The following is a 15,205-nucleotide window of genomic DNA, read 5'->3' on the forward strand; positions in this document are numbered from 1 at the left end:
TGCCCTGCAACTTCCTAATCATTTTCAATGTCTGGTTCAAAAGTTACTTTCTCAGACAGATCTTCCACAGTCAATCTAAAACCCACCCATTTTTTTCTAACCACACCCTGTGATTCCCCCCGCCCCATTTTAGCACTCACCACACTTTTTAAATATATATTAATCTGTGTGTTTTCTTGTTTAAGGCATATATCATTTACTAGGTCACAAGCTCAGTGAATACAAACATCGCTTTTTTCTTTTTATATTCTATAAAACTACTGTTTATTTAGCCTAGCATTGTGCACACAGTTAAGTAAGTGAATACTTTGGTAGTCTTTATTTATACTGTAGCCAGTAGCCACGTGATACTACTTATTTATTTTTATTATTTTAAGTTTTTATTTTAATTCCAGTTAGTTAGCAACACACATGATACTATTTAAATTAAAATTAGTTAAATTTAAATAGCATTAAAAATTCAGTTCCTCTGTCATACTAATCAAATGTTAATACTAATAACCACATGGCTCCTGTGTTGGAGAGTGTGCATAGGGAATATTCCCATCATCACATAAAGTTCTGTTGGACAGACTACTCTACACTAAGCAATTAATAAGGAAGTAGTCATAAATTAAGGATTTATTAGACATTTACATCTAGATTCTGTGCATTCTATCGTATTCATTCCTATTTCCTTTAAGGAACCACCTAACAGGTCCCTAGTCACAAATATTTCTCAATCCAGATAGTTGCTCGAATTATTGCTAAGTATATCTACCCATCAAGTCACTTCTTTTCTAAAAAACATTTATAACTTCTCATTGTCTACAGGATAGAGTTTGGACTCCTTAATATGGAAACAAGACTTCTTATCTTCCAATTTACCACTCCAAGCTCAAATGACATTGCTCCCCATATACACCCCTCTAGTTCCACTTACAACAAGATTTCACCCTTCTGTAAATCAGATATACTGTCACAATGCTGCCTGAAAGGCCTATCCTTTCTTTTCCTTGGTGTAGTCCTCCTCCTTCTGTAGGACTCAATTTTTGAGCTTCACCAAATACGCAGTGTTCTCGGCTGCTACCTCTGTCACATTATGTTGTGATTATCTGTTTATGTATTTCCTTCACTGTACTATGGGATTTCAAAGAAAAGGGATAGTGGTTTACTTATCTCCCAGTGTCTAGCGTATTGCATTTTGTATAGAACTTATATTTTGTTATTATTGAAATAATGAAATGATATAATTATGAAAAAGTGGGTTACAAAATTGGAAAGACTCACCCTTATTCTATAAACAATTCTTTACTAATTTTTGTGTAATTTTTGCCTATTTCGAAAACCTCCCCACCAATCACTCACTATACACTACCCAGCCTAATAGTACCATCTTTGACAGGCCAATAAAATGACTTTTATTTTAGTTTAGTAGCTGAAGAGGTAGGGAACTCTTAAACTGCCAACAGTTTGGGGGCTGAAGATCATCAGTTACAAATGGAAACAAATAAAAACAACAAAAACAGAATATTTCTAAGTAAATGAGCCTGTAGGAATATCCTGGTGGAACAAAGAGTATAAAGGACTTTCACATTACTAAAAAGTTTTTTAAACTCAGTAAAGTGTACACAGTTCACTCTTTATCTTCTCTAACATGATCTCTGACTTCTTGGATATTTGCTTATATATCTACCAAACTCAATTTTGTTTCGTAGCATAGGCATACATTTGTTATTATTTCTTGAAAACTGAAAAACAATATTTTAATAATCCCATGGGGGTAAAAAAAAAAAAAAAGAACCAACAGAGAGGAATAATATGTCTGAGTAATGTCAGAAGAGCATTTTTATGTGAAAATAATACATAACAGCAACAGTGATGATGCTGAACAGTTTTTTTAATTAAACTTGTTACTGTTTTGATGTATTTTTTAAAAGATTTCAAGTCATTTTAAATCTTGTCAGTGAAATCCACTTCTAAGTGCTCACTTTTTGCCACACTTTAATCCTAAATTAAGTAAAGTTCAAAACTGTCAAGGCATGCTGCAATTGAGAAATTTTAAAGATGCATGCAGAACCAAATATTGCAAACATTTGGCCAATGGATCATATGTGTGGTGGGAAATTCTGAAGATGGTACTAACTAGAAACAGTGACTGAGTAAAGAGATGTAAGAAGGACCTCCATTATATCTTTTTTTTTTTTTTTAAGGAAATTCATCCATCACATGTCCTTATTTGATCTCACAATTTGTTAGCTTTTTATCTAAACACAATGGAATGACAAAATCTTGCTGTGTGGCCTTAGAGTTTTTTGTGGTGGGAAGATTCCTGTACTACAATTCTCTCAGCCTTTTCAGTTCTATACGAGTTTGTTCATAATTAAAACAAAATATCCCAAGGCTGATACTTAAGAGACTCCATCATATTTTTAATATATAAGTTTATAAAGGGGGCAACTAAATTTTTCTTTAATATATTTTTTCACCTCGAACTTAGCTTTCAGTATGTTTAACAATAGGGCAAGAAAGTAGTATTTTGTAACAAATGATTTTCTATCAAATGCATTAGACCTATTAAGAAATAAGTATTGAACTCGTTCACAAAACACTCACTTGTTATAGATGTTCATCAGAAACTGACTTGTAAATCTTTTATGACATATTTAATGCAGCTCATTTATGTAAATGATGTCAATCCACAGCCCAGCTTTTGAGGGTTGGAATACTGTTGTAATAAAGCATGCTTCAGTACACTGACATGCGACGACTACTCCAAGCAGTGGCCATTCATCTCTAGGCAAGAGGCTTCAAGAGAAATTACTGTGAATTCTTGGCCTCTGAAAGAATGAGGATGCTTTTTAGAGAATTCTGTCCCCTGGGGGTGAAGGGATCAGTGGGAGACAGCATCACTGGCTAGGACACTAGGTAAAGAATGATGTGTACTCGCAAGCTGGCCTCATTCAAAAGCCATGTTTTCATTAGCACTTTTAAGTGCTGTGATGGTTTGTATTTCTGTCCCTGGAAGTGTTCAAAAGCCTGAGGGTACAGATGGAGACAAAAAAAGTGATAGGCTCAAATGGAAGAAAATGAAAAGTTTGTACAAGACCAAAAAAAGCTTCCCATTGAAAGTATTTATTAACTTAACAGCTCTTCTTAATAACAGAGTTTATGCGGAACGTGTCTGGCTATTTAAGAAAAGTTATTTCAAGGAAGATAAATCCCTCCCAAAAAAATATTGAAGTAAAAAGTGTGATCCCAGTAGCATTATTATTCTATAAAGCTTATATTCACTCAAATGAGAACTTGAATGGAACAAAATGGAAGTGTTTCATAGGATTCTGTTTTCCTGTAACCTACACAAAACGGCAATCTTAAAAAATGAATTGCAGCGCTCTTCAAAACTAATGTTTTGCATTTTGGTTTATTTGGGTTTTTTTCTTCTTATCTCATTTATTTTCAAAACCTAATCAATAAATGCTCTAGAAAATATTTACTATAGTATTCCTATAACCATATTTCCAACTTATTTGATCCCTATAATGATACATAATTTTACATGTGTGATGTGTTTTCATAAAATTACCAGATCTAATTCTGTTAGTGTTCAAGTTACTCCAGTGATTATGTTACTTTCAACTTCAAAATCAAATTTAATGTACAAAAGCATTTTAATTTCCATGGACCAGGACAATGCAGTGATCTTATTGGGAATAGAGAAAACTGGCAAAGGGATAACCCATCAGTATAAGAAGCAAGCTGCCAAAGAGATCTAACTCAAATCTGGGTAACAGTTCGTACTGGAAAAGAATCAAACAAACAAACAAAAAACCCAAAATGACAAAAAAACTCTAATACTGGAAAAATTTAATCTTTTTTTTCTTTTCATTTTGGATCTTAAAAATTAGTCATGTAAGATAGCGTGAATTTATCCTGCCACTTATGAATGATGGACATTAATTTTTACTTCAACATTATATAATTAATGGTTCATACATATACATACATGCCACTTAAGTAAGATAAATATATCTTGCCTTACAAACTCTTCCAACTCGAGAAAGGATGGTCTTATCAGAAGTAGTGCCTTCTTGAGATGATTCACGAAAGAAGAAATATATTTTATCATCATCTGGATTATAGGTGTCTGGTATAGGGAAAGTTCCAATAAATTTTGCTCCTGTTTGAAAGAAAAGAAGCTACAGATTAAAATACTGAGACAATTCAGCCAAGATAGCATTCGTGTCTTTGAATGTGACATAATTATCAGCAGAAAGAAAAAAAAAAATGAACCATGAATGGAATGTGGGAAATGAGACATATACACAAATAAATATGACACGATGTAGAAACATGTATTAGCATGCAGAAGTCTCGAACAAGTTCTCTAGGAACTCCAGAGAGCTGGTGAGAACATGACTGGCTGATATTCCAATTGTTAACAACTCAACGAAATAACTTAGAAAGCCCTTCTATTTGAAAGAATCACTATTTTTTAAATCACAATGTATAGAATGAAGAGCTCAGGGAAAACTATAAACATATCCCAAATTTTGATATATTATGATATTTGCTGCATTTTGTGTAATTGCTAAAGGGAAAAAGGGAATTAAAACAACTAATTAATAGAGCTTGGGTTGACTGTAGTGTAGGCTCTGGAGAGACTCTTTGCGGGTTCATATCCTATCTCTCCCACTTACTACAAGGGTGACCTTATATGAATTTTTCTCTTCTCTATGCCTCAATTTTCTCACGCCTAATACGAGGCTACCAATCATCTACCTAGTAGGATAACGGATATGATAACCAAGTGAATTAATATATGTTAAGCACTTGCTATCTGGTAGTGCCTGGCACATAAGAAGGGCTCAATAAATGTTATTAATTATTAAATAAATCTTCAGGATTATAATCATTATTATGGCTACAAACAAGAGAATGATAGAAAATTTAGCACATCCACACACTTGTTCGAATAACAGGTAGCTGATAAAAACGAACACAGTTCTAAATGTACTGGAGTGGAAAGATGCCCATAATACACGTCAAATGAAAAGAATATTAGCAACTCAACTAACCTCTTTGCACTGTGCCAATGACAAGCCAGTTTGAGTTACTAATTCCTTGTTTAAAAAGTATTGGGCATTTTTAAGTCTGGCTTTTATAGAATTGTGAATGAACCAGGTAACAGATCTGTAATGAGGTGATACTAATTTGGAAATAGTTCTTTTGATTAAGGCAAAATAGAGAGAGTGGTTATTGAAGAAGGAAGGAAGAACCTCAATGAAGTAGAAAATACGAGATGCCCAGAAGGAAGCACAGAGCACTCTTCAGGAAGCAGAAGCAGGAAACAAGAGAAGACAGAAAAGTTTGAAACCACAACACTAGCACCACAACAAAAACAGAAGAGAGAGTAGGCAGTAGGTGAAAAAGATCAACATTGCCTTATTGCCTTGTACCCCAGCAGTCCTGAAAATCATCCCCCTGCTAAAGTAAAGCAGTAGGTCAATAGCCCAGGAAACAAGACTTCCTAACAGCCTTCTTCAATAAACAGAAGTTAACGTTTGATTCCAAGTAATGGGTAGTTCAGTCTTCATTATCCCAGCCAGGCTGGGTCAACTGGGGTCTCCTATCCAATCTCTTCTCTGCTTAAATGGGAAACTTTAAGAGAAAAAATGAAGGGGAATTATGTGAATGAACTTTCTCCCCTTTGTTCTTTATTATTTCCCTGTTCTTTCCCTGAAGTTTAGAATTCCAAGGAATTCTTATGCTCTTGATAATCTCACTTTGATATAGTCTTAAGTTACATAAAAAAAAATAAATTTTAGAAAACTTTCTAAGGTTTTCTGGAGTGCCTGGGTGGTTTGGTTGGTTATGCCTCTGCCTTCGGCTTAGGTCATGATTTGGAGTCCTGGAATGGAGCCCCGAGTCCGGTTCTAAGCTCAGCAGAGAGTCTGCTTCTCCTTCTCCCTCTGCCCCCTCCCCTGTTCATGCTTGCTCTCTCTCACTCACTCTCTCTCAAATAAATAAAATCTTAAAAGAAATAGAGAAAGAAAGCAAGCCATGTAGGGTTTTGGGGCGCCTGGGTGGCTCATTTCATTTGATTTTAGCTCAGGTCATGATCTCAGGGTCCTGTAACTGAGCCTCACAGTGGGCTCTACATCAGCAGGGAGTCTGCTTAAGGATTCTCCCCCTCTCCCTCTGCCCCTCCTGAGTAGGAGTAGGACACAAAAGGGATAAAACTGAAAATATACATAAATTATAGGAATATGATTGGCTTGTTTTATCTTAACAAATATTTGAACTTAAAAAGGGGATTCACACAAGTAGAATTTATCATAGCACTCAAATGTAATTTAAATAAAAGTTCTACATGAAGCATGTCACCCTTGTAATATTCATATCCTATCACTTTAATGATTGAGTTGAATTTATAATTAAAAAAATAATATTGTGGTACAAAATTTACAGTCTTTTTTCTTCAGAGAGAAAATGAGAATTCAGTGATATGAAACAGAAAATCATTACAGGTAAAAAAATTCCAGTGCAAGAGACAGAGTGGCTTGTAAAGCTTTCCTTAGATACTCAGATGGGCGAAGTGGTTACAGGAGCCAACTGTTAAGTCTTCACTTGTTCACCAAGTTCAACAAAAAAATCAATTCTACGACAAAGCAGAATGTAGACAGTCTGCAAGGAGTCCAAATACTTATGACAATTACTATTCTCCTATTGCAGAAATACACAGAAAAACCTACTTTGGATATTGAAAAAATTATCCAAGTGCAGGTATCGCCATTTGAAATGGTCAAAGGTAGAATACGACACTAGTCTACATTCCAGGAATTTTAATTTATGACATCAGTGGGGGAAAATTGAGTAAATACTTTTCCAATTTATATTTCTTTTACCTTTCAACTAATATATAACACAAATGATCAATAGACCCTAGATGTTCATAGATGAACAATCACTTTATTCAGTGACTGTTGGTTTTATTGGATTCTGTTTTATATGTTGGTTCTCTTTTAAGTACTATAAGACAACCACTCTGGAGTACTGTAAGAGAATTGAATGATGGGAGTTTTTAAGCCAAATGTTTATTGTAGGAAGAAATCTAATTATGAAAAATGAGGTAGTATCAAATAGTACTCTATTGTGTGATTTAAATAATAAGCACACTCATGAGGTAAAAATAAATACGTTTCAAGAATACAAAATATCTTCCTTGCAGATTCAATTGAGGTCCTGTCTTAGAAGAATATTGATGCTAGTATTTTAATACAGAAACTCTTTCCTGAGTTGCTGCCAAGTTTGAGTAAAAATAGTTATCATTTAATCAGTGTATGACATGCACAGTTGTTGCATTAAAAATTTAAAATCATAACAATGGACACCTGGGCTTTATTATAATAGCACATTTTCCCTCTTCGGCATTTAAAAGACATACTATAATAGGGACAGAATTTGAAATCATGCATTTTCTTAAATGTGCTATTAGCTTGACACTAAGAGGCACTGCTTAACGAAAATGGCATCAACCCACGAAGCCTGCAATATGCATCATGAACCTTTCTGCACCGGATGGCACACCTACCCCATGATTTAACAAATAGTGACTTCCTTACTTTCCTTTACTTCTTCTTGCAATATCTTCTCACTACCACTTTTTAAAAATGTTACCCTTTCAAGCGGAAGGAGAATTTGGAGACAACCGAACTCTCCAGGAGAAACTTCAAATGAAAACTGCCTCCATATGTTAAAAATAAAAATTTAAAACAAAAGTTCTCATCTACTCCAGGAAAGAAAACAAAAACATATGCATTTGAGGCATCATTGTTTGTTTTCATTTTCCAAACGGACATACTTCTCAGCTTTATTCTAAAATTCTCACAAAAACTCAACTGTATTTGAGTAACCACTGTGACTTCTAGCTACATTCCTATTTGCTGATGGTTCTAAGATTAAGTTGATAAAGAAAAGTGGAGAAGTGTGGAACCATCTAAGACTTCATCCAGAACTGCCCACAGTACTGCACCTTTGCAATTTCTCATCCTCCTGGTGAGGTATCTTACAGATGGATTAGTCTCTCAAAGGAGGAGTCTGGATTCCTACTCCTTAAGGCTACTGAACCTGGATTAGACAAAGTCCTAGAGAAATTCTGACAAGGATCCTTGGACTGGTAAGTGAAGAGGATAGGTGATTTCACTCTGGCTAATTCCAGGCAGGGCAAAGAACAAAACATGGCATACACACAAGCATCACGGATTATATGGACTTAAAAGAGATCCACAGATGATCATATTTTTTAAAAGTTTAATTATTTCAGGGGTGCCTGGGTGGCTCAGTCGTTAAGCGTCTGCCTTTGGCTCAGGTCATGGGATCAAGCCCCGCATGGGGCTCTGTGCTCAGCGGGAAGCCTGCTTCTCCCTCTCCCACTTCCTCTGCTTGTGTTCCCTCTCTCGCTGTCTCTCTCGGTCAAATAAATAAATAAATAAATAAAATAATAAATAATAAATAAATATTATATAATAAAAAATAATAAAATCTTTTAAAAAGTTAATTATTTCAACACACTCAATTGCAAATTTAATTCTTGTATTTTGCTTAATCTAAATGTAATATCAATTTACATTTACGAGAGTTTAGTTAATCACAAACATGTAAAAAGTAGGATTTTAAACTAAAAGTGAAAGTATAGAGAGCAAAATTTAACAGGAAAAAAACTTTCAAACTGTCTAACCAGATACAAATAACACAATGATGTTATAAGATAGAGGAGAAACTGATTTGATATTGACACCGACTCCATCATTTGAAATATTAATTATCTGTCAGTTCTTTCAACCTGGCAACATTTTATGAAACCGAGACATGAGTTTCACATCTACATGTTAAATGAACAGTAAAGAAGATTTACACTTGTGTTGCATTATTTGACTCTGAGCTACTGCACATAATTAAGAAGTAGGTTTACTTCAGACCAGCACTGTCTAACAGAAAATCATGTGATGATGGAAATGTTTTATATCTGTGCTGGTCGATATGATAGTCCCTAGCCCATGTGGCTAGTGAGCTCTTGAAATATGCCCAGTATGACTAAGGAACCAAATTTTAAATGTACTTAATTTTAATTAATTTAAGTGTACATGTGGCTAGTGTCTACTATATTAGACAGTGCTTAGAGCAAGTAGCCTGTGTCAGTAACTGCTATATCAGGTCCAGTGTTAAGGCAGAAATAGCCTCTATTCCCGTAATTGCCACCAAAAGGGCAAACTTGCAATTCAGGAGATAGGATACACTATTGCTTTCAGAAGTTTGGTACTGGAATGGAAGGACAGTCACCCTGTTAGCTTGGGGGCTAACAGACCTGGACACACCTTCTTCATGCTGTCTTAATTTATGGAATATGAGGTTGAATAAGATAACTGAACATTATTCCAAGGGATTTCACACTTCCTCTATCACTATATTTTATTTCCCCACACTCTTGACTCCAGCCAGATGACCCACTGACCCGTCTTTGGACCACAGGTTGACTCTATCTGGAAGATGGCCACTTCTCAGATTGGAGAACAGGAATGCTCCCACAGTAAGTCAGTCTTTAGCCTTAGCCAATCAAGTACTTCCTCATTACAAGAATCTCATGTAGTTTCTATGATTTCTCCCTTGCTGTGCCCTAGTTTCCATGGACTGAGAAACTCCAAGGTTGAATGGATCTCCTGAAGCATCGTGCTTTTATTCTGGCTTGCCTGTCCATCAGCAAGCATCTGAACTGATGTTCTCACTAACCCTGACTTCAGGAGATTCTGCCGAGGTCTTCCACATCACTTTCCGAACCACACGTTCTCTCTCTGCTCTAGTGCCTACAACCAAACCCATATCCTCAGTTTGCTCTTGCACAACGTAGCATGTAGGCATGGACTCTGTCTGTAAATGAGGCTACAAAAACACGAATGTGCAGTCAAAAAAGCAGAATTTAGGTTGATCATAAAATACATCATAAGATGTCAAGAAAAAAGTGTCTAGAGCAAGAAAGACATCCCTGATTTTCAATCTCATATCTACTAGCTATCTATGCACAATACATCTGACTTCTAATCTATCCCCCAAATGTAAAGTGGGAATAGTAATTCTTTTAGGATTATACCAGTAAATAAAATAATACTTTAAAAGTATGTAAAATAATGAACAGTGTGGATGCTACATAAAATAAATTTGAAGCAGAAGAAATTAGTGATAGGAATATGAATTAACAAACAATAAAATAGTGGCAAGAACCCAGAGATCAAGTGATGAAGACCTATAGCAAGATGGTGGCCACGGAATCAACAAGGTCGATAGATATTTTGACAGAAGTAAAGGCCCCTAGTGACAGATAAGATAAAGAGGGTGGGGGAGAGGAAGGAATCAAAGATAACCTCAAGGTAACTGGGTGGATAACGTTTAGAAAGTAAGATAGAAATCAGGAAACTGGTATTGAAGGGCAGGTTAGAAAGGGAAAACAAAATCATTTTAAGTTACTCACAGGACTTTAGATTTTAGATCCAATTAGTCTTTTATGTATCTATATCTATATCTGTATCTGCATATATTTAAAGAAACTCAAGCAAAGGATCACAACTTAAACAACTTGAAAAAAAAAATCAAAGCCCCTTAGTGGCACTATCAGGGTAAAGGCTTAGATATCTTTATTCACATATAAAACAATCAGTTTCTTTCTTATAATCTGGGAAAATATAAGACACCCAAATAAATATTTTTAAGGGCTCTGAGTTGCAGAAAAAAGGTTTGGAAATGTAGTTTCAGGAAACGCTGGAACACAGGAAACAGTTGGAAATCTGAGAGTGGATGAGCTCACAGAATTATGAAATGCAAAGAGAGAGAAAGAAAAGGTGGTCAGTAGTTACAAATGCTAAATAGATGTCAGTGGAACCACAGAGCCCTTGGTGTTTTAGTCCCACCTCCTGCCGTTTTCACCTTCAAGAATAATGACAATCATGGTGGTGACAGCATTGACCCTGAACTGCTCTTAAAATTGTCTTCCATCAGACTTTCCAATATGATCTTCCCTATGTGATCTACTTTAATCCTTAGAAAAGCCTGTGAATAAATACTATTATTATGCCAAATTTTTGGCAAAAAAATGTAGACGCACAGAAAGGTTTGACCAAGGTCACAAGTAAATGATATTCAGGATTTAAACCTACGTAATTAAATTCCACAGAAACAAAGCTGTGATTCTTGTCTGAACTAGGACACTTTTGAGAGCTACAGAGCATTAGAGGTAGACTGGAAACGTCCAGGACAAATTGGGTTATATGGTCCCCTGGCCATTAATCACTAAGCACTCTACCCTGAATGTCTTAGAACTATAAATGTTCTCCTAATTCTTAGTCATTTGCCTTCATTCAGTCCATTGAGACTTTTCTACTGTGTATCCTTTCTCCTTTTTTCCTTTCTGCTACTTCTTCAATCCCAAAGTTTTCTCAGTATCCAAAACTTTCTCTTGAATTCCATCCTCATATCCTTAGATTCTTCTATTCCCAAACAAATATCTTCTATTTCAAATATTTGTTGCTGTATATTCTCATATCCGCCTCCACTGCCAATACCTCTGTTCTTTGTCCCACCTTTTTCCTGTTTCCTTGCTATGGCTTCTTTCTCTATCCTTACTCTCTTTAGTTTTCTCTTCATACTACTGTCAGTTACCTTTATAAAAAAGAAAAATTCGATTCCCTAATGAAGAGCAGGGTATGCATGAAGACGGTGAAAAGGCACAAGTCCAGTTATAAAACAAGCAAGTCATGGAGATGTAATGTACAGCATGGTGACTACAGCTAATATACTGTATTACACATTTGAAAATTGCTAAAAGAGTAGATCTTAGAAGTTCTCATCACACACAGAAAAGTACTTCCAACTATGTATGGTGACGGATGTTAACTAGACTTATTGTAATCAATTTGCAATATATACAAATATTGAATCATTATATTATACCCTTGAAACTAATATAATGTTATGTGTCAATTATACCTAAAGAAAAAAAAAAGAACTAAACCATCGTTAACTTCCCCGTGATGTCAGGATAATATTTATAGCTCTTCAGCCCCAATTCCCACTCTCTTCTAATGCTTCCAGTAGTCGTCCCCGTTAGGTCAGTAACCTTCCCATGTAATCTTTCCAAGCCCAGGAGTAGAACAGCATTCAGTATGCCAAGGGCCCTCAAAAGTTGTTATTAAATGTTAAACCAACTCAAGGCTTCCTACTTTGTAATTCTCTTCACACAGCATTTAAGAAAAACATGTTGGTCAAACAATAGTCGAATAAAGATTTCCTACACTTATTAATTCAGCAGTGTGGCAGACTTCTTAATGGACATGTCATTGTTAAGGAACAAATAGAATAATCTCTGAAAAGAGTGGTAATATGATGACATTTGTCCTCCCAAGATCAAGAAATACAATCTAGGGGCGCCTGGGTGGCACAGCGGTTAAGCGTCTGCCTTCGGCTCAGGGTGTGATCCCGGCGTTGTGGGATCGAGCCCCACATCAGGCTCTTCCACTATGAGCCTGCTTCTTCCTCTCCCACTCCCCCTGCTTGTGTTCCCTCTCTCACTGGCTGTCTCTATCTCTGTCGAATAAATAAATAAAATCTTTGAAAAAAAAAAAAAAAAAAAAAGAAATACAATCTATACTTCGTTTTAAAGCCATTAGTATATCTTGTTACCTAAACGGATGGGTAAGTTTTTCTATTTGGTAAAAATCCATAGACTCACTCTCAAACCAAGTATTTCCACAAAAACCTCATAAAGCTCAAGAAGATAATCTTGCCTTGTCTGAATGCAGAGAAATTAATGAGTAATCGCAGAGCTGGCAGATATTCTAAATTTGTTTTCCCCATTAATAGGGCTCTCTTTGGTCAAGGGAGATCCCATTGTTGTGTAAACAAATGGATCTGGAGCTTCTGACTGAAGAAATGTTTTAAAGTGTTTTTCCCTTTTGTTTACGTTGTCACTGCTTAAATGATACTGGGAGATAGAGAGATAGCCCCTAGGAAATGTCTACCCTGGCCTCCTCCACTAAAACCCAGTATTTATGGTGGGAACGAGAAATGGTGTTTATCTGCTTAAATGGCCATGTTATGTTATTCTGCCATGCTGTATAATAAAGTCCTATGATAATTAGAAAACATTAGACTCTCATGATAAAACCTGGCCTGCTGTAAGGCAGGAGAGCATAAACAGACATTAATTAATTAATTAATTCATTCATTCATTAGTGGCTTTTTTTTTAAAATCAGAATATGACCTCCAAACAAAAAAGTAATCAGATATACTAATGTCAATATTAATATACTTAAAATTTTAGAGGAACATGTCAACCCAACCATAAATAACCTTTTAACAGAAGAAGTTAGCATTACAAACTATGCCCTTGTCATTAGGCTCATAGACAGTATTTGGTTTCATCATTAAAAAACAGACTGCAGGAGAAAGATCATCGACTTGAACCCCAGGGTACAACTGACAAGTTACAAGAACTTGACCAAATTTCTCAACTTTACTCTGTTTACTCATCTCTAAAAGGCACATAATAATAATGTATACCTCACATGTCATTGTGGACATTTAAAAAAATAAGTTAGAGCATGGAACAGCGTCAAGAGCAATAGCACACTTTGAGTATGTGTCCGGTATTATTATTATACACACAACAGGTTCTGGAGATTTGTCTAACTTAGTGGGGAATTCATCAAATGTATTTTAGAATGTTAAGCTAAACCATTTATTCCCAAACACATGTGAATGAGTAATAATGAGTTTCTTATCTACCCAAAAGCAAAGGCAAAAAAATGAAAAGAGAAAATCACTAACCATTGAGCCAGTAGTGCTCTGAAATGTCAGTTCTGATGTAATGATGGTCGTGAGTAGGCCCAAGAGACCGCGTGAATGCCGTGTCTTTGCCAAGGAAATCAGATGCTGTTCCAGAGTAGAGGTACTCATCTGAGCGCGAGAAGAGAATACACAGGACTTCTAAGAGTACAGCAGCAGATACTATTTGCAATACACTAATTTCATTCCATGAAACCAAAGACGTTTATTGCTTAACATGAGAAGATATGTTTCATAAATTTCACATTCAAATTTTGAAAAATTTGTAGAGTTGAAGACAAGATAACTCGATGAACTTTGGTACGCTGGTGCAAGAGACCTGAAGATAAAAATGGCCTAAGTCTTCTGAATTCACAATTGCTTATGCATTAGCTTCTCTTATGAATAAGCTCTTCCTCTCTCCTCTCGCCCCGCAAATAATTCAAGGATACATCATAATTAGGAGTTTGTCTTGGTAGCAGCACAAAAAATACTAAAAAGTAAATGCCATAATGAGGAATGGATTGTGTAATTAGTATTTACTTAACCGACACAACCTCAATGACCACAACTTTCTCTGCCTAACCTCTGCTGAAAGGGAGCTTTCAGCACTGAAGTCATTCTTGGTAATTATAACATGTTGCATTCCTTGTAGCTAATCACATCTCTAATGGTTCTGATAAACAGGAATTCCTGAAAAGGGAAAGATGTGGCTATTACTGCATACCAAACTTCTTTGTCCTGTTATTTATGTAAAATGCATATACATGTTTAACCAGAAAGAGAGAAGTGGTGGGGGGGGAGGCAAAAGAGAAAGAAAGGAGCAGGGGAGGGAGAAGGATGAGAGGAAGGGGAGAGAGAAGGAAGAGATGGGGGAAGAAGGGGAAGAGAAAAGGATGGGGGTGCGGGGAAGGGACTGTCTTCCCTAATGCTAGTCAGCACTTACAGGGGGAGAGACAAGAATGCTGTCCCTACAGTAGAATATATTGCCTCTTTGAAAGCTAAGCTTTTATTTCAGGAAATCTTTATAGTCAACAATGTTGAGTCCACCTAACAGACCAAAATTAAAAAAAAAAAAAAAAAAGGCTAATCTCTACAGAGCATTTAGGTTTTTAAGTGGCTAAGTATAAGAACAATGAAAGACACTGTTTTATCACTAAAATCCAATTTTCCTCAGAAACATTATCTTTAAAATTCTGACTTTTTATAAGTGATTGAGAAATTTCCTACTCCTCTGAATACATCCATCTAAATAACCTTTTACTGAAGTATTTGTCAACCAATCTAAATAATGACAAGAGTTAATTTCCATATGAAAAAAACAAAACAAAACAAAACAGAAAAGAGAGAAAT

General features: G+C 35.7%; 1 protein-coding gene across 3 annotated transcripts in view; it reads right to left on the reverse strand.

Annotated features, from left to right (window-relative positions):
- Positions 1-15,205, reverse strand: part of SEMA3D (semaphorin 3D) — a 240,737-nt gene that overhangs the window by 98,589 nt on the left and 126,943 nt on the right. For all 3 annotated transcript variants that reach the window (XM_057304256.1, XM_026504666.4, XM_057304255.1), the window contains 2 exons: positions 13,856-13,984; positions 4,017-4,159 (listed from right to left, as the gene is read on the reverse strand). In XM_057304256.1, the coding sequence (XP_057160239.1) occupies positions 4,017-4,159; positions 13,856-13,984 (272 nt within the window). The remainder of the gene's footprint in view (positions 1-4,016; positions 4,160-13,855; positions 13,985-15,205) is intronic.

Source organism: Ursus arctos, unplaced genomic scaffold (assembly GCF_023065955.2).
Source record: "Ursus arctos isolate Adak ecotype North America unplaced genomic scaffold, UrsArc2.0 scaffold_3, whole genome shotgun sequence".
Classification (NCBI taxonomy): Eukaryota; Metazoa; Chordata; class Mammalia; order Carnivora; family Ursidae; genus Ursus; species Ursus arctos.